Source organism: Sylvia atricapilla, chromosome 10, assembly GCF_009819655.1.
Source record: "Sylvia atricapilla isolate bSylAtr1 chromosome 10, bSylAtr1.pri, whole genome shotgun sequence".
Taxonomy (NCBI): Eukaryota; Metazoa; Chordata; class Aves; order Passeriformes; family Sylviidae; genus Sylvia; species Sylvia atricapilla.
Window position 1 is genome coordinate 24,844,397 of NC_089149.1, and position 19,967 is coordinate 24,864,363.

The 19,967-nt window shown below is 38.4% G+C and overlaps 1 protein-coding gene across 2 annotated transcripts in view; it reads right to left on the bottom strand.

Annotated features, from left to right (window-relative positions):
• Positions 1-276: 276 nt before the first annotated feature.
• PLOD2 (procollagen-lysine,2-oxoglutarate 5-dioxygenase 2) overlaps positions 277-19,967 on the bottom strand; it is a 51,231-nt gene continuing 31,540 nt past the window's right edge. Inside the window, exons 9-20 of one of the 2 annotated variants that reach the window (XM_066326369.1) lie at positions 19,256-19,381; positions 17,543-17,664; positions 10,369-10,473; positions 9,985-10,110; positions 8,647-8,788; positions 7,405-7,467; positions 5,952-6,065; positions 5,478-5,543; positions 4,889-4,993; positions 2,877-3,023; positions 2,526-2,651; positions 277-1,472 (exon numbers count right to left, since the gene is read on the bottom strand). In XM_066326369.1, coding sequence (XP_066182466.1) covers positions 1,317-1,472; positions 2,526-2,651; positions 2,877-3,023; positions 4,889-4,993; positions 5,478-5,543; positions 5,952-6,065; positions 7,405-7,467; positions 8,647-8,788; positions 9,985-10,110; positions 10,369-10,473; positions 17,543-17,664; positions 19,256-19,381 — 1,398 coding nt within the window. In that variant the 3' untranslated portion in view covers positions 277-1,316. The remainder of the gene's footprint in view (positions 1,473-2,525; positions 2,652-2,876; positions 3,024-4,888; positions 4,994-5,477; positions 5,544-5,951; positions 6,066-7,404; positions 7,468-8,646; positions 8,789-9,984; positions 10,111-10,368; positions 10,474-17,542; positions 17,665-19,255; positions 19,382-19,967) is intronic. The other variant, XM_066326370.1, reaches the window with a different exon arrangement.

Consider the following 19,967-nt stretch of genomic DNA (forward strand, 5'->3'; position numbering starts at 1 on the left):
CCTTTAGAGATACAGAGTTCAAAAGGGAAGTATTGTTTGAATCACCAAATAGCCTCCACATAAAAACAAACCCAGAAACCATCGCTCCTGCTGGGGTCATTCTGCAAGGTTTGCTACACAGGCACTCACTGAAATAATTCCAACAGCAAACAACCCAAAATCTGACACTCCCCATCTCCAGATCATTAGAAAACATTTGTCAGTAAATCAGTTTCTTTAAGAACAGTCGCAGATGCAGAGAAACTACCTGATACAGTCAAGTAACAGCTGCTCCAATAATTTAAAATTACCCTTTATTTTCACAAGGTTTTCCAACATCTCGTGCATTTTGGCACGGTAGACTTCGAGACAGTTAGCTTCAAGTTTCTTTAAATTACAAACAGTAGATACAGTAGGAATATTTTAAACCAATTTCTTTAAAATAAATGTCAAGTTAAGACCCTTAGCTTTAAAAGAGACTGCCACCGTTTCATTTTCCTGATACAAAATTCAAGTAGTTTTAAGAGTAGAAAACTGTCCCTATAAAACATCCTATTAAAACTTACCAGCATTCTGAAAATAAGCATCAAATTTCCAGTATCCATTGGTTGCACTACACATTTAGAAAAATAACTCACTTTAAACAAAGGTCACTTGCTGAAGAAAAGTAAGATTTCAACAGGATGAGTTCTCAGAACAAATGATAAAACATTTTCTCTTTAGAGAAAGGATTTAATCCTTGTTCCATCTCTGCAATTAATTCTTTTTTTCTTTCTTCTAAGGGTGCACATTTCAGTATTGACAATGAATTAAGAGACCGGGCCACAGAGACATTTTCCCTTCAGTATAAACCAGCATATGGAATTATTGCTTACCAGAAACAACTGTAAACAAGATTCATTTGATTTTGTTTTTATGCTGTGATTTTTCTTTCATCGATTGGAACCAAATATACAGACCACCAAACTTTAGCTGTGCCACTTTACTGAATGAAAGCCATGAGCAATTTTGTATTTAGTATTGCTTGGGGTTTGGGTTTTTTTTCAACGAAGAAATGGGTTCACTGTGCTTTTCCATTTTCTCTCCTTACCCACTCTTTAGGGCAGCAGAATGGAAAAACAAGTAGGACATGTTTACTTTGGGACTCAAGGCTCAGAGCAGATATCAAGAAATCTTCAACAATATTACATTTTCTGTTTCCCTCCTTTTAGCCCAAAGTACCTCTGCTGTGTAGTAACAGTAACTTAAAGTTTCTTTTATCACCATCTTCCAGAAGAGATCTATAAATTAATGTTTATGGAAAGAACACTGCTGTTGAAGAAGTCAAAAAAATAAAATTAAGGATCAATAAATGATACTGCAATGTATCTTGTGCCATTCAAGATAGGAAGTCCTTCGTGTAAATGTGTAAGTCTTCCTGGGTGCATGAAGCTCCATCCTTTCCTGGGAGACTCAATGGAGCAGTTGTACCTAAGGAATTTACATCCACCTCCCTGTGGTAAAAACACAAACACAATAAAACCCCAAATATTTACCTGGTGTTATAATAAAGTCCTTTTTACATATCCATTACTTCAAATAATTTGCTATTGTTAATAGGCTGGGTTTTTTTCCTTCTACCATCCCTTAGTAAGGTTGTTTACATGACACCATCTTTAGAGCATTAATTAACAGACAAGCATTTGCAACCAGATTTCCCCTTGTCTTGCTTTAGCATTCACTGGATAACAACTCAGTCAAAAAACAAATCTGACAAACAGATCTTCAATAACTTCACTATAGATTCTACCAGAGAGAAGCAAATTGTGTTCACAGGCCTTTCTCCTGGGCTGCACCCCAATGCAGCACACCATTTAAACAAATCTTTAATTAATTAATCTGGCTGCTGATTTCAAACTGAAGGTGTGCTTTCTAAAATAGTAAATGTGGCAAGGACATTTATGGGTGTTGAGGACTGCGAACGGTTTATAAACACAACAGGTTAAATTTCTCTGTAAGTAAAAGTTGGGTATTATTGCCACTGCCCTGCCTGACTGCACACTCTGGGAACTGTTTTATTTGAATCAAGATCAGACTAGAAAATAATTTAGCTCAGAAAAAAACCTAAACAGACACAAGAATTAAAAATTTTCATTCTGTGGCTGATCTAAAAAAAAATTAAAAGCATTCTACGGAAAAGAAGCCACTTGAGTCAACTTGGCACTATTTAAACTCTTTTGAAAAGTTGGTTTTCACTGTACAGAAATGAAGCATTTCAGAAATGTTAAAAATGAAAGGACAAAGATCTCCTAACTTTTTCTTCAAGCCCCTTCTTTTCCACCATCTGAAACCAGTTTGATCAATTCAGCCTGACTGTATCAACAGCTCTGGATCCCGGAATTGAGCAAATCTAGCACTAGCCAAAAAACCACAAGGCACAACGTATCTCAATTTGTGATGTGCATCTTTTCCTACTCAGCTGGGTCTCTAAGTGTATGTGTTTGAGCTTTAGGTTAGAAATAATATTAAATACTCAAAGGACATCATTTTTTAAGTCAAGAACTTACCTGAAAGTCCTCTCCTACTTTGTTGAGGGCGATGTTAATGGTGAAGGTAGAGGAGTCATGGTGAGGTCTGAGCGACCGCTGTCTGTCAGGGCTGTACTTTACAACAAAGTTCAGCAGAGCATAGCCCTGCAACGAGCACACAGTCACACTTCAGCTGTGAACTGCCAAGTCACACACAGGATTCTTGGCATTTTGTTAAAAGCTCAGTTAAAATCAAGAATCGACATTTATCTCTAACTACTGCTATGTCACGTATAAACTCCCCAACCAAACCAAAGACGTATATTCATTAAAACTCTTAAATTTAGCCACACCATGGAGTAATTATCTGCAAAAGCTTCTAACCCCTACCTTGGTATAATAGCCAGCAAAGACTTTCAGTGTTACGGGGGCAATGAACTCTCGTATGAAGTGCAGCCATTCGTTATCCAGCCCTATTTGCTTCATGTGAATGTCATCAGTTGGGACATTTTCATAACCTCCAGAAATGCGGCTGTCCTAATGAAAACACCACAAACAGCTTGGAAACAGGAATATGGAATGCTTCTGACATTTCAGCAAGTATTTATCTGAAACCTGCAGAATCACAGAACTGCAACAAAGCAATGTTGCGGTGTGTGTCTCGACAGCAATTCCACAGCTCCATGTCAAGGAAAAAAAGTGTGCTGAGGTATCAATGAGCAAAAATTGGAAGTTTTTATAGGCTGAGTCAATATTTGGATGGGTTGCCTATATATAAAAGGGCTTCTTGGGATAATAAGTTTTATTTACTCAGCTGCAGATGCAACTCAATTTCTCAGATCAAGAGACTACAGGCCTTAACTTGACAGGATAATTAATGTTTAAATAATTTGAAGATAAAAGTATGCTAAATTTTTTTCCAGAGGCTCCTACCTACAGTACAAAATTATAGTTTCTCATGGTACCACATCTGTGAATAAGAGAAACATTCCTCTGATTTTAGTGGTAGTTAATAAATATCTTTAATTCTTGAGAACATTGACACAATAGCTCATAACATCCGCAGGTAACTCCTGAGGGTGACAAGTCTGACAAATGAGTACTTAAGAGGTAAATGAGTAAAACTTGTTTGAACAGCTATCCAAAATCAGCCCTGGGTAACTGCCAGGTACCTGCTACAGAGCTGCACCCCTGTTAATGTCCAATTTGCTAATTCAAAGCCTGCATCGGGTTTGTGTGGCACACCTTGGGCACCAGGGGGCTGCAGGGGTGGCCTTGGTGGGAAACTGCTGGAAACTTCCCCAATGTCAGCCACTGCAAGACACACCTGCCACTGGCCCAGGCTGAGCCCAGCAGGGACACAAACAGCACCTCTGGTGGCAGTGACTCTAAGAAAGGGCAGGGGGGAAACAGCGCAACAGAAATCGCAGCTAAAGAGGACTGAGGATACGCAGGGAAAGAGCCCTGCAGACAGCAGGGTCAAGGGAAGAAGGGCAGGAGCTGCCCCAGCACTGGAGCTGAGGCTCCCCTGCAGCCCCTGGTGCAGCCCATGGAGAGGCAGCTGTGCCCCTGCAGCCCCTGGAGGTCCCTGGGGGAGCAGAGATCCACCTGCAGCCCCTGCAGGAGCCATGGCAGAGCAGCTGGAAGCCCAAAGGAGGCTGTGACTCCCTGGAAGCCCGTGCTGGAGCAGGGTCCTGGCAGCACAGAGCAGCCCACGCTGCAGCAGCTTTTCTGGCAGGACTTACGACCCCACAGGGGCCCACGCTGGAGCAGTCTCCCCCTAAAGGACTGCACCCCATGGAACAGACACACTGGAGCAGAGGGAGAATGTAAGGAGCCCTCCCCCTGAGGAGGAAGGAATGGCAGAGAATGTGATGACCCCAATCTCCCATTTTCTCATCCCTGTGCGCTGCTGGGAAGGAGGAGGTTGAGAAAATGGGGAGTAAATGTAAGCCTTGGGAGGATGAGAGGAGTGAGGGGAAGGTGTTTTTAGGATGTCGTTTCATTGCTCATTGTATTACCAATTGAACCAGAGTTGAAAGTAAACTAATTTCCTCAAACTGAGTCTGTTTTGCCTGTGGCGGCAATTGAATGATCTCCCCCTCTCCTTATCTCTCAAGTCAAACTCTTTTTTTCACTTTCTCTCTCCCGTGCAGTTGAGGGCAGTGACAATGACTTTGGTAGGTGCCTGGCATCCAGCCACATTAATTGAAGAACAGCACTAAATCTACTGAAGAAGCAGATTTAGGTAGACTAAACTAAGCACCTCATACCACAAAGCAGATGTTTCAGACCATTGGCAATTGCTGAGATGTTTGTTTGTTGCAGTGCACTGTGACTTACTATCATAAAAATAGTTAAGATCACTCGTTAAGATTATGTTTATATAGGCTGACACTTACTTGGTGTTTTCCACCAGACCATTGCCCAAAATGTTCCATTTCTTCTACTAATTCATCACAGGCAGTGTCAGAAAATATGGGAAACCAAAACACATCTGGACATGGCTACAAAAAAAAAAAAGCAAAACAACCCAATTAAAAACTTGATCCTCAAGCACATTCTCACAAAAGCAAAAACTATGAGCGACATTCTAAGCCCTGACCCAGCACTAAGATTGTGTCAGTGCACCCACACCTTCTGCACCTTATGGCTCTAAATGACAACCCTGGTCTTCCCCAGTACAGGTCAATATGGGAAAACAGCTTCAAACTTAACAGTGCTTTACACACAAACAATTTATCCCAGCTTTTTTGAGAGGCAACATTCATCAGGTCACTGTCCCTAATTGTCACAACTGATCATCCAACATAAGTGCTCTGTCCATAAAAGCAAGCAGCCTATATCAAATGGCAAAAATTCCATTCTGATCCAAAATATCAAAAACTGTTTAGTCACAGACTAAAACGGCATTTGCATGGAAATATTTACTGCATGCCAGTTTATTATCAGTCAGTCCCACAGATTTTTAAATAACTACTTAATACTCACCTGTTCTACTATGTTATCAGTGAAGATTTTTGAGTAGTTTGGATTTATGTAAGTTTCCTTCCAGTCCTAAAAAAAAAAATAATAAATATTTAAAAACATTACAAAAGAACAATTACATTAATAACTGACAAAAATAATTTATACTCTATTCATTTGCTCTACTGAGAGCACCAGAAACAATTAAAAGAATCTTATTCTCATAAAAAGCCTGGTTCCCATTTTGTCAAAAGTCATGAAACCTGTTACCTCAAGGCTGTATCTCCAATTTCATGCTCTGGTCACTAGCTGGGTTACTGATAAGATATATTGTCATTTGCTTAGATGGGTGAGAACACCTTTTAGCACATAATGAATATTTAGCACACACTAAACAAAGGTTCACCAGATAAAGCCTTTAAATTTCAAGTCCTCTATAATATATAAATTTAAGCTGTTTTTAAAATGAAAACTTTTTAGCAATAATCAGATGCATACCACAGGATTCTCAAATATCTGCCAGAGGTCATTGTTGAGGTGGGAGGTATTGTAATTGGCTGTAGAAAGAAGTCTTCCAAATTCATGTCTGTTGGTAATGTACATGAAAACACCCTATACCAATTAGAGAAAGCATCATTAGCAAAACTGTCCATCATAGCAAAGTTTTAAAAAGATCTGTTCATGACTGTGTTTTCATAAAATATAATCACACAGTTGTACACATATATTGTAAAGGTGCTGTTATAATTCAGCACCTTAATTTTCAAATGATTGACTCTAATCACCAACTACTCTTCATAACTTCTTGTTTGCAAGCATTTGACTGCATTTACTTTCTAAACACATTAAACCAAAACAAATATTGTTGAGAACATATGTAGAACTATAGAAAGGAAAAAGTAGAGGAGTGATTGGTTGATTTGTTTTCCAGAAAACTTAAGCAGACACACTGAAAGCATCTGATCTCAAACTGAAAATGCTCACACACAAGAAAATCAACATCCAGGGCTTAATTTCTAATTAAAAACTGAAAGAGTAAGCTAACTATCAAAGAGTTCATGAAAGTCAGAGCAAGAAACTTAGTTCAGAGTATTCACTACATGATCCATCTGGTGAATTGGCCTGAAATAAAAAGATATCGGCAAATACAGCACACAAGAATATTCAGATCAACATCCAAAAGAGCTGAGCACTCTCAAGTCTGTTCATGTAATTATAGGCAACATACTAAATATGGTAAGATACAGCTTTATTATCAAGCTATTAACAGAAGATATTAACAGAATTCTCTAGATTAGAAGTAGTAGCAGAAAATAGCCTTTTTTAAAAGAAACTTAGGTTCTACGGGATTTTTTTTAGTTTAAGATTTTTCAGACTAAAACTTTCTTTCTGAAACGTTCGTGACTTTTGGATTTGCAGCAGATGAAGACATTACCATTTGGTAACGTCTATGTATATGACTTCTGTCTATGTTTTTGTCTGAAAAAGAGTTAAACTGTTAGAAAGATTATGATTATGTTAAACATGCCCAGTTCTGGGCACTTACCAAATCATAAAACAGCTGCAGCAGGGAGAATAAGGAGGGCCTGGGTCAAGAAAAACAGCTTAAAGTGACAATGTGGTCACAGAGGGGCCTTTGCAGACCTACCAGTGATCTGGGCTTTACTCCTTCCTAGGACTGCTCCATCCATTTTAGCTACAGAAGCAGTGTCAGCACACCTTGACCTTAGAAGCACTGAGAAACCCCCCTGAGGAAACAAAGAGCCTCTCTGAGATGCTTTCAGCTGGGCATGAAAATCCTGTCCCTGGCAAAAACCTGAATCTTAGAAGACTGAAGAGAAAGCTAGAGCAGTATTTCATCAGAGGAAGTGGACAGAGGAGAAGTATCTTCTTGTGGTAGAATGATACTGCATGTAATAACTAATTAATAAAAAAAAAAATAAAGCAACACCTTTGGGGCTCTGAGCATATGGAATGTTTCCGAAGAAGGGGAGTCTTTTTCCCTTTGTAAAGTCTAAAATGAAGGAGAATCATCACATCAGTTTTCTGACACAATCTTTCTCTTTTTCCGACTACTTTTAGGTTTCCACAGTTACATCAGGGAAATAGCAGCCCTTGATCAAAAGCTGATATGCCTTTACAGACAACATGCATCTCCAAGCAAAGCTCTTCATACACATGCCAAAGCTGTTTCCACCAGCCCCTTCTTATCTGCTGCAATACAAAAACAAGCAGGAACCAAACCCTTCTACAGCCCAGACTGAGAAAAAAAGAGGAAGCAATTTTTTGATGAGCCAGTCAGATTAGTTTGATGAGCACATGGAAAGCAGAAGTTTTGCAGGAACTGATGCTGAGGAGGTTTGAATACAACAGGACTGGACGGGGATGTTCTGAAGAATCAGTACAAACAGAGGAGATCATGCCTTGTTATGAGGGAATAAAAAAATTAATACTTGCCAACTTTTCTTGTTCAATTCAGCAAAAATATTTTTCAATGCTATAGTGTCTGGAAATAGGTCTGGTTTAGGTCTTACTTGTCTCTGTGTTGAAACTAGTGTAAATATCAGTAGAAATATGGATTTACAGATTCATAACTTTACAGTAACAATAAGTTCTCTCATTACTTCCAGATTAACACAAGTAACATTTATCTGATACAGTTTTAATCTAGCTAGAAAAATTAATGAATTCATGCTCCCTACGAAGATTCCTACCATTTCTCAAATCACCTAGGCTTTTTATATAGCACTGCTCATCATTAGTTTCAATATATATCTAATTAATAAAAAATGGCAAAATATTGCAACTTAGTCTGCTGGAAGTTTTATACTGTAGAAAAATGTGCATGAGAGAGATGATCCAAATGCATTGGTAAGTTTTAAGTCATACACAGCAGAGCAGTTGAGGCCTCTTTCATCTGTTGAGGTCATGCCAAGGAGAAAGGTATTTGAACCTCAGCAGAAATTTTCAGAAAATTTCAGTCAGTGCATCAGTGCACTGGCCTTGAAAAAACCTCTGTTTTCAACCATTTAAAGAAATACACCTAAGGGGTTTTATCACACAAAAATTGGCCAGTACTTTGAACAGAAGTAAATATAATATCCAAGATCAATCAGGTAGAGCAGTCCATGGTTACAGCAGGACACAAAGGAATGTGTGTATTTGCAAGCAAGCTGCTCCAGATACACCTTACCATTTCCCTGGCATTCCTGCAGAGAGCCATATCGGGATCCAACTTATCACGCATGAAGTAGTTCTTCTCTTTCATCTCAGATCTGAGAGTTTGCCCCTTAATTAAGTATATATTAGCCATGTAAGGGATATTCCATACTCCTCTGTTGAAAATAAGGAAAAAAAATCCCCAACACAAAAATAGTTTAAAGCTATGAAAACTAATTTGTTGCCCATTCTATTAAATCAGCATCTCTGTATTTGCTGACAAGACTAAGCAAGTTGCAACAATGAGAAGAAGCTGAAAGGTTCCCAAGACACTTGGAAAACTACATCTGGACATCACAAACGTAGGCGTGGGCAGTAATTCAATTTTTATGAAATACTGTTATAAAAATACAGCAAGGTCAAATTCTCTATAGAGTTTTAACTACACGTGTACTTCATGTTTCCATAGTTAAGGCAATCAGTCAAACTCTCTTATAATATTATTCTACACTACCAGATGGAGAAAGTAACTCCAAATCAGATTTTTAAATGAGTTTAAAAACTTCACTGAGACTTCACACAGCTGGTCTGACCTCCTCACACAAATACCCACAGACCACAGCAGGCCATGTATTCATGTGAGTTGGGCCAATATCAACACAAAAGCATTGCTTTCAAAACCCTCCCTCTGCAGATTTGCCCCCCTCTCAGTGCTACAAGCACATCTCAGCACAGCAGGACAGAAAACAAGCCAGTCTTATTCAATCAGTCTGTTCTTCCTTTTTGTTCTTCCAGGGCAAAGAAAAAGCACCCCCATATGGAACAATCAAGCCTAGAACCCTTTACATCACATTAATTTAGGGGAAGGATAAACCCAAAAGTTTATCCTTGACAAAAGTATTGCTGAAGAGCCCCTAAAGATCTACCTGACATCATATATAGGATGAAACACACAAAGAAATTACAGCTGTTCCACTGATTAAGCATTTGCCCCAAAGAGATGACAAAGTCCTTTGATGAATACAACAATCATTCCTTTTGGCTGAGGTTCCAGGGATGGAGAGTTTTGGGTTTGCTGTTTGTTTGTCCTGCCTTTTTCTGTTCACTGCTAGAGCAACCAGCCACCCTCAAACAGGCACCAGTAATGACTGTGTCCAGTTCTAACACCAGCTCATCACATTAAACACTTGGCTTCTTTTTCAAGCCGTGAGTGGGAATAAATAAGTGCATTTCTATGAAATAGAAAACACAAAACAATACACCTAACCTCATCTCTCCAGGAATAACACCATATTCTTATATTTTCATGCAATATGTTGCAAATAACCACACTGGGTGCCCTGACTTCAACAATTAGTTTACAGTTACTTACACTCTGTTCCCTTGGACAATGTCCACATAATCTTCTGAGCGGGCATAGTAACCATCTGGGCTCAGAGCACCCCAGAAATTGGACCAGAGCTTCCCATGGCGAGTCACGAGAGGAGCAATTATCTTTCTGTGACACATTGAATACGAAAAGATGAAAATCAGAAGCACTTGAAATTCACATCAGGAATTGCTGTTTGACAGGAACAAAATGCTTTGTGAATTGCTGGCCTCCAAGCCCCTCATGGACTATGGCAATGAAATACCCAAAGTAAACAAAGAGGATTTAACTCTGCAAAAACAAATGAGATCTTATTTTCTCTGGACAGACCTCAGAGAATCCTTTCGATTTAGAGGAAATTCGACAAAATAAAGTGATTTACTATACCTGTTCTGTTCTATCAGTATTCTTAAAGTTTTTGGGTTTGTCAGCACAACATCTGCATCTATGCTTAGGTAATAGTCACATGTTTTATCCTGGCGACAAAGGTCCCTAAAAGGACAGAAAAGAATTATTAACTCATGTTAATAATAATGTCCACATGGATACATGTCCAGAAAATTCACAAACAACAAAACGAAAGAATTAAAAGAATTTCCAAACCACGAGTAGAACTGAGCTGATTCATTGCATTACCAGCCCTCTGCAGAAGGCTATTGTAAAGAAAGGTGTCTTTATATTACAGTAGTGTGATTAAATAAAAGATTAAAATACATGGGTCAGACACCTTATATTTTTCTTTTAATTAACTAAGTGGCCTCTAGCCTTTGCCAAGTTCAGTAATACCTTCTATGCAGTGCCCTAATGGAAAATGGGGCAGGGGGAACATGCCATTAATTTATATAGCTGGGTATCAGTACAATCACTTAATAGCGAAGTATGACCTTATTTAGTAAGCTCCTCTAGCAAGAAACTGCATGTGGCTGTAATGCTGTCTTTGGAAAAAGATTCCACAGATGCAGTTTGCTAATCTGAATGGTAATTGAAACCTTATGGAGAGTGTAAGACAAAAACTATAAATAAATATATATTTAAAGATGTCTTATTTGTCTTTTTGACCTACAAGAACAGCAAAGTTGGTAAAGAAAAATATAAAGCAATTGCAAAGGCAGTGAATTTATACTGAAGAAAGAAATGGGATGTGTTCATACACTATTTCTATCAGTTGTGATTTTGATCTCAGAAGAATAAACTGTTTGCACAAATTCTCATGCCCTCAAGAGAAAGACAAAGAAAACACATTCTACTGCAAATATAAAAGATTTACAGACTCTGTTTGCATGTTTCTGGTACGGTGGAATTGCTAGGCCGAAACTTTAGGTACAGCAAATTCAGCTTTCCTATGCCATCAGGTTAGTAGGAGACTACAGGAAACCAAATATACTTTTAGAGAAGGTGGAACAATTTCCTCCAGCCAATACTACAGCAATAGCTTCCAGTCACGCAGGTGGTATTACTGAATTTGTCTATTTTCCCTCTTTTAATCCCACTAAAACTGCTGGAAACATTACCTTACTTTCTTGCTTTAAAACATCTATAATCAGTGCTTTAGTTCAAGTTGCACTTGATTTGATTGTGACTGCTTTCTGCAAAGGCAAAGACCTCTGTCACTTCAAAAGATGTGACAAAGGGTGGATGTGACAGGTAACATACATGTCAAGGTAAGGGCTGCCACGGCTTCCTGCCTGCTCCTCCATCCCCCTCCAATCCTAGAACAATCTTCCATCAGAATTACTGCTCATCAACACCTTTTGGGTCTTTCTGTTCCAACTTTCTTCTCCTCAAAGGAGTCAAGTGGTATGACTTTGTTAGCATCATAATAGAAGACAGAGCTTTTTATTCTATGACTGTAAACACTCCTTCCTCTGAGAAAAATCACTAAAGATCTAGCAATAATTTCAGAAAAAAATTCTGAAATACCCGTATGTCAGAAATGGTTTACCCACTGTTGCTAAAATGACTGTGTTTAAACACACACCCAGTTTACATCTCTGGTCAGTCTCTGGGCTTGCCTTAACTGACATCATACATAGACATTTTTATGACAGAAATTCCTTAATCAGCATTTTCTCACATAATTGCCCCAACTGAAACCAGCAGGTTTTATTTTGGCCATAACATGGTCTTGCAATTCAGTCCTTACATTATTTTCCATTGCTAATCCATTCTGTCCAAAGCTTTACAACCACTGAACACAAGTCACATGTAGATTTATCATTGGCTTAATTACGATTATTAATAGTAACCTGACAAGTATTCTGCACTTGGCATTAGATGTTAAATTTCTTCCAAAAACATTCAGCTCCTTTATCCTTGTTCTAGTGAGGAAAATAGACCTGAGACCAGCCCCAAAAGCAGGTAAACCCTCTGCTGCTAACAAAAACATGAATATAATTAATGTTTTTAATTATAAAAATGTGATGAAGTGGAGCAAATTTATATTTAGTTGGAAGCAAATATACCTGTAAAACTAGTTACATAATATCAAAATGCACTGTCCTTTAACTTTCGCCTTTTTTCCTGTCCCCTATCCTTTTTAAATCCAGAACCAGAAAATTCTATTCCAACTGGTCCCACGTGCTTAGTGTTAGAAACCCCCCTGTGCCTCATTCACATGGTAATCAAACCACAAAATACTAAACTGAAAGTTTTGGTCTAAGTCACACTCAGTCATTCAGTCCTCTATCGAGAACTCTCTGAAAGCACCCCTGTACTAAACAGCCAGGAAATTTCAAGGTTACTATTCTGACTTATATTTTCCTCCTGTTTCTTCCTCTACAGTGCTGAAGACTGGATCACCACATGGCAGAACTCATCCTTCACATTTGACATGGTGACTCGTGTCTGAGAATACCAGAAGGATTACACAGCCAGCATGAAGCTCTGCCATTTGGTGATCCTTTGCACTTTAAGGTCCCTAACAAAAATCTCCCCAAAACACTACAGGTTTCAGATGGAGAGAAAGTGAAAAAGGTTTCAGTCAAAATCAATAAAGCAAGCACACTCTCAAGAAATTAATGCATCTTCTCTTTAGGTTTTCAGTGTTGCCCAGTAGCTTTGCCCAAGGAAATAAATGTAACCCTTTATATTTTTACACTGTATGCTAATCTCTCCAGATACAGAAATCCCAGATTATGTGTGGAACTATTTGTATGCATATGCAAGTCACTCCAAGGAACACGTGGGAAGTATTTTAGGCAAAACTCATGTGCAAAATGCTTCCTTATTTAAATTCAATGGCTGAAACCTTCAATCTACTTGCTTTACACTCTACCTGCTCTAAACGAAGACCAAATGTTGAAAAGAAAGCTATGTTCTTGCACATAACTTATAGCAATTTCAGTGTAGAAATTAACAACAATTTAGAAGAAAGCCAAGATTTTTTGGTTGGCAGCGTGAAGTGAAGCTCAGCAGATCAGTTTAAAGTATTTTGCAATCAGAGTGATGTTTGACTGCATTCACAAACCACAAGTCCATCTGGAACAGTGACCTCATGTGAAAATGGGAGCATGTCACAGCTCTTCCTTTCATCACACTTTCCACTCAGACATTCCAAGGGTCTACTTGGTTGTAACAGAGACATTTTGTCTACCCAATTTATCTACTATTGAGCCTTCTTTTTTTTTTTTTTTTTTTTTTTTTTTTTTTTTAACATAGTTTGAACTTGCAATTAATCAAGTTATCATTTTTAGACCTCTCAGTTTGGAAATACAATTCCAAATGCAGACTGTAAGCCAGAGGCAGAGCACCTAAATCACCTGACAGACCTCTGAAACAAAAGGTGCTCCAGATACAAGTCTGCAACCAAAAGCCTGGCTGACATCTCCTGCTATTTGGGGTTACATTTTGCATCTCTCCAGACAGCCACAAGAGCATGAACACATTCACTCAACATCACTACAAAAAAAAAAAAAAAAAAAATCCAGAAAACAGATAAAGCACTAAAGTTCAGTTTTGCATCTCAGGCTAAAGAATTGTTAGCACAGTCATCACACCTGGAAACTCCTGAAACCAGCTACTGGTGGAAAACATGTTCTTCAGCAACACTCAAACTTCAGTGTTCCTCCTTCATCTGAGACTGAAACCCAAAGCCACTGAAGTGTCCAGAAAATCCAAGTCTCTAACAGAAAACACTTGACATCTGGGAGACAAAGATTTAATTCCTGCTCTTCCTCGCCCCACAGCCAAGGTCCTTGCCCTGCTCCAGGGCTATGTCCCTTCCCTCCTGTGCCCATGCCACTGTTTATCAGGAGCAAATGGGAACTCTGAGACAATGACTTCATATCCTCCTTCGGGGAACACACAGGAGACCCCAAACACAGCTGAAAACTCAACAGTGCTCTCAAAGAACTCTGACTCTGATCTCTCTACTATTTTTCCTGAAACTTTTCAAAGCTTTCAATGTAAACTTTCACTAAAATGTGCACATCCCCACTTAAAAGTTAGATAAATGACATTTTTTACAGTTTTGGAAAATTCCTACCCTGTTCTGTTACTAATATTTTTAAGGCAGGAACAAAAAAGAACAGACTCCCCCAAAACCCTAAAGGCTGCAAGTACCAGGAGAAAAAAATATTATGGAAAATAGGCTTTTTATAAACAAAACCTCAAAAGTGAATATTTCCCAACTTTGCTATTACTTGAACATATTTAATTGCTTTTTATGCTTTCTGTCATAACAAATTCTGTAACAGCTGGCTGAAATCTCATCTGCACCAAGGGAAAAGCAAAGAGGATTTTTCCTTAAAGAAAAAAAGAAGTAACTGTAAGAACTCATACCTTATTGACAAAGGCTAGAAAAATTAAAGACATGGAAATGCCACTGAAGTGCTTCAAGTAAAGAAAATGCAGAGAAAATATTCAGACAACAAGCATCTAAACCTTCCTTCTCTTCACTGTGCTTAGTTTTCCTTGCTTTTTATGTCAATTCAGCCCACAAGAAGGAAAGCTGTGCACTCCTGTTTCCCAGCATTGTTAAATTCTAAAACGTTTTGCAGATTGCACAATTTTGGATCCTTTCCCATACCTATCCAACTTTCACAAGCACATGAGAGGGCTTTCCATATCAGGAAGAAGCAAGAAACCAAATGACTCAATTATTCCTTATTATGTGTATGAGAAAAGTTGACCAAAGCTTGCTGCATGGCTATGGGTGAAACTGAATAAAGGTTATTTTCTGACATTTATACTGACATGAAAGTGTCATTGGCTGAGAACCTCATTATGATTTATCACCACTTTTAACTCAGCCAAAAGCCAAGAAGAAGAGAGGTGAGGAGAAAACTGATCAAACTGCATTACATACTCCAAAGTATTCTGCTGAAAACAAACTAGACTTTCCATGCTTAAGTGCCCCCTCTTTGTATTAACTGAACCCTGTTAGGCTTCTTCAACTAAATAGACTTTGTGTGAAACGTGCGAGTGAGAAGATCAAATTAATTCTAAATCTACTTTAAACTAACAGAGAGACACTAAGAGTAAATTTGGAAAAGAGAAAGCAAGTAATTGAGGCAGATAGAACAAAACTGTCTGTCAATAACACAGCTAGAGGCAGGAGAAGACGAATCAGAAGACTGAATATCAATCTCTAAATCAGAACAATAAACAAGCTTGAAGAATCACTCTTTTCAAGTTATTCCCTTTGCAGTATTAGTGAGAAATAAATGAGGTTATGATGATCAAAGCCAGATGAAGGGCTGAAAGCAAATAATTTTTTATAGTAACTGCCTTCACCTTGAATATCTCAGACTTCCAAGCTCAACTTTTTAAAGAAATGTAAAATATGCTTGTTCCAGTGAAGTCAGCGATGTTCACAAGGGCAGCCAAGCACACCAGGGCTGCTAAGCAAGCAGCAGATTAACTGAATCTGCTTCAGACAAATTGAAAGGAGCCATGGAATTACATCTACATTGTTCACTTGGAAAATCCTACTCCTAAGGTTCATACATTTTGATTGATTCAGTGTTTTGCCATAGTCTCATTCCACACACATTGTACTTCAAGTCTTCCTTTCTTTTATGACAGAATCTCTATCAAAGGGGCCTTTCAAAACTGGAACAACATGGGTCACATTTACGAATAACATATCACACATATGATTATCCACCTGCCTTTCAAACAGGATTTGAAATGACTTTGTGCAAATATACACATTACATACTATTTTTTATGAACGGATCAAGCAGGACTCTTATATCAAAAGCTCTGTCACATTGTAAGTCAGTAGGTTCTACCAAAAAACGACAGGTTTCAAGGTGTTTGGGTGAGATTTAGTATCACTACAGATACTGATTAGACTGAAGATTCTGCCTTATGCTGTCTCTGTAACAACCAAGAGGAAAAGGCAATTCCAGAAACTCCACCTCAGTTACACATAACACACACTAAAAAAAGTTTGTCAACATGGTACATCTGCTTTAGTGAGTGTTAGAAATAAAGAAAGAATGATTTTTAAGCATGTGACTGCTTAGACTAACACTGGACATCTGCAGCATTTCCTAGAAAGGCGAGGGGAGAGCTTGGGACCTCAGCCAGAGATCAGTTGTCCAGTGGCTTCAGCACAACAAAGCCCCATTCAAGCAAATTTCCAAGAACACCTCAGAGACTTGAAGACCTTCATTCTTTCAGCTGAGGCCACGAACAGCCTATGCTCAACCTCTGAACAGAAAATGGCCCTTTGAAATTAACTTCTCTGCTCTGACACTCAGGGAAGATTTGGTAGCAGAGTGAGTCAAAGAATTATCATGGAATGAATCCTGCTCCAGGGCCACAGGAAGGTGGTCCTGACCTTGGTGGGACCCTGGGCTGAGAAACTCCATCACGTCACTGATGTACTGGGAGAGCCACAAGCCACTCTCCAGGAGCCAGCACTGCAGCCACCCCAGAGACCCTGTGACAGGCAGGTCTGGCATGGGACACTAACTCCAGAATTCAACTTTAGGCAATTCAACTTTAAACACCAGGTTTAAAAGCTAAAGTTTTGGACACTGGTAAAAACAAAAGAAAAAAGCGAGACCAAACATAAGATAAAGTCAGCTGCCTTTGTGAGAAACTTCTGCTAGAGCACTTCTAAAGGATAGTCCCGCCTCTCTGAACCACAGGAAGAAATATAATTCAGTCACCTGTATATAATATAATTCTGTCATCCAGATCAAGCTTTAACCATATGTTTACTTAAATATAATGCCACTTAAGAAAAAAGAGTAGGCACTAGGACAACAAAAGTGCAATTGTTAAAAGCATATCCAGTGCAAAAATGAAAAAAAAAAACCCTGCAGTAAGGTAGCTGGAAAATAAAATAAATACTAGAATTGTCTACACCACCATCACAAGACTATTGAAGTAGCCTAAACCAGAGAGATTTTTTTCAGTCATTAACAGTTTTTATATATTAGACAGAAACCATAAAACACTCAACAATTCATACATAATGTCTAGATCTTCTCTACCACAAAGATGTCAGGTGAAGACGTAAACATCAAAGATGCAAAATAATACATGTGCAAGATGAAAAAATGTGAATGCATGCATCAATATAAAAGATTTATAAATTAGAACCTACATTCCCATGTTCCGAGCCTCTGCTTGACTCAGGTTTTCTTCAGGTCCAACAATTTTAATATTTCTGATAATGTTCTTGGCTTTTTCCCAGAATTTCTTGATGTGCTTTTCATGGTAAACCTCCTGTAATCATGTAAACATTTTTTATAGCAAATGTAAGGCACAAATTACTATGAATCATAAACACAGTGTCCAAGAACACACTGTATTCTGTCCTAAAGAAACAGATGCCAAACAGTGTTCGAAGATATTCCAGTATATCTGTCATTAAAACGAGTCTCTTCTGTCCAAAGCTTTGGGAAAATAATCCAACATGTTAGCAGTATTAATCAGAGCTGTACAACAATGTAAGATTCACAAACTATCTATGCAGTATTTTCAGGATATTTATGTTACAGTTTTTAAAACCCATCCTACAACCTCAGTGGCACGCAGGAGTTTTTTATGCATCTCCAGAGTCACTTTGGAGAAGGAGCAGCACCTATACCAAACTGTACAGGCACAGCCATTGTTTCTTTAAAACGTAGTCTCACTGTCCCTTTAATTTCTATTCACCCTTCTCACCTTTCTATTTATTGCTATTTAAGTGCTCTCAGCTGCATGCAGTACTTCCAAAGCAGTGCCCTCACTGGACCTTTTGCATGTTATGGTTGACATTAGAATAACTGAAATACTGGATAGGGGTTTTCCCCTCTATAATAAAGGGGAAAGACTCTTCAGTCTTCATAGTCCATTTTGAATACCATAAAACTTTTGGCTGAAGCTACAAAACCTATATAGCCCACAATTCCCATGTGCACATCGTATTTATATAGTCAAAATCCCCTTACAAAACCACAAGGAACACTTTAGAGATAAGTTCTACATCTATTACTGATCCCCTTTTTGCTATCATATCAACACAGCAATGCATGCACACCAAAAAGAGGTACAATTAAATTTTAGTCCCATTTCTCTTCCAGCCTCATTTCTTTCTAAAATAATTACACACATTTGATACCTCAATCACTAAAATCAGAATCACTGAGTTATTTGGGTTGGAAGGGACGTTAAAGATCATCTCCTTCCAACCCCCCTGACATGAGCAGGGACAGCTTCCATTAGACCAGGCTGCCCAGAACAGCAACACTGACTGAAGTCACTGGGGAAGTATCAGCAATGCCAGATCATTAGGTAATTAGCAGAGAGTATGCAAAAGCAATTTATCTGCAGTGCCAGTCAGAATACACCTGAACACATCAATCCTTCCATGGGACCCAGCAGGAGTGCCAACAGAAACGAAAATACCCTGGGGTATCAGCAAGAGGAGAAGAACATCCCATGCCAGCTCTCGGGTGGCAGCTGTTACTAACATGGTACCACTGGTGGTCAGCAGCTGGCCCAGATGGTCCCTGCAGGCCCTTCCAACTGGAACTGTTCTGTTCTTGTTTTACTCTATTGTTTTATGTCAATCGCTACTTCCTCCAGAAGCACACCCTTCAAAATACATTTTTTTTTCATTAGTAAAAGAATCTAAGCAGTTTCTTCAAACAGACTTCAGTAAGTCCTGACACATTTTCATTTAATTTCTCCAGCTCTGCATATTAAATTCTGAAGGATTATCTCTTCCTATGCATTTTAACTGTGTTCTTATATCAAATCCTTATACCGCCCAGTTTATTCATCCCATAATTTCCAAAATTGAAGCTCTGTAGAATGATAAAGTCATACTCACATTATTATGAACGAAGATACTGAGTGCCTCCTGTGGGTAGTCCAGAGTCAACAGTCTGTCTAAAAATTTAGTTAGGAAAGGAGTGGGTTGTTCAATGAAAACACCAATTTTTACTCTTGGATATTCCTAAAAAAAATGATATTTTGACACAACCAATAAGATTTGCCTCTTTTCTAAGATTAGTTATAGTAAAGAGCAACTAATGTCATGTAGTAAACTTAGTCCATGCAGCTTTCAAACAATCAAAACCAGTGTGCTCAGAAGTGCTATGTACTCCATTCATTTTCACTGGCTTCACAAAACAAGTAAAGATAATGGATTTAATATTTATATGAAACTCTTCGAATTTAATAACACACATCAGAGGTAGATAATAACATGAGATGGCTTTTAAAATTCTTACTTTAAAAAACCCCACCAAAACAGCAAAAGAATCATTTACAGAAATACACCTAGAGCAGAATGGCAAATTCTTTTTTTTTTTTTTAAACAAGGTACAGACACAGATTACATTTACAAGAAAGTACAGGATAGAGCAGTTTTTTTAAAAAGAATAAATACCACAAAATATTTAATTCAGCTGTACTTTAAGCCAAAGACTGCAATACCTTTCTGTAAATGTATATGCACTATTCCTCTCCATTAATTTTAATTGGGCTCTGCATTCCTTCCCTACTCACTGACTTTAGAAAGATCTTTAATAAACTAACAG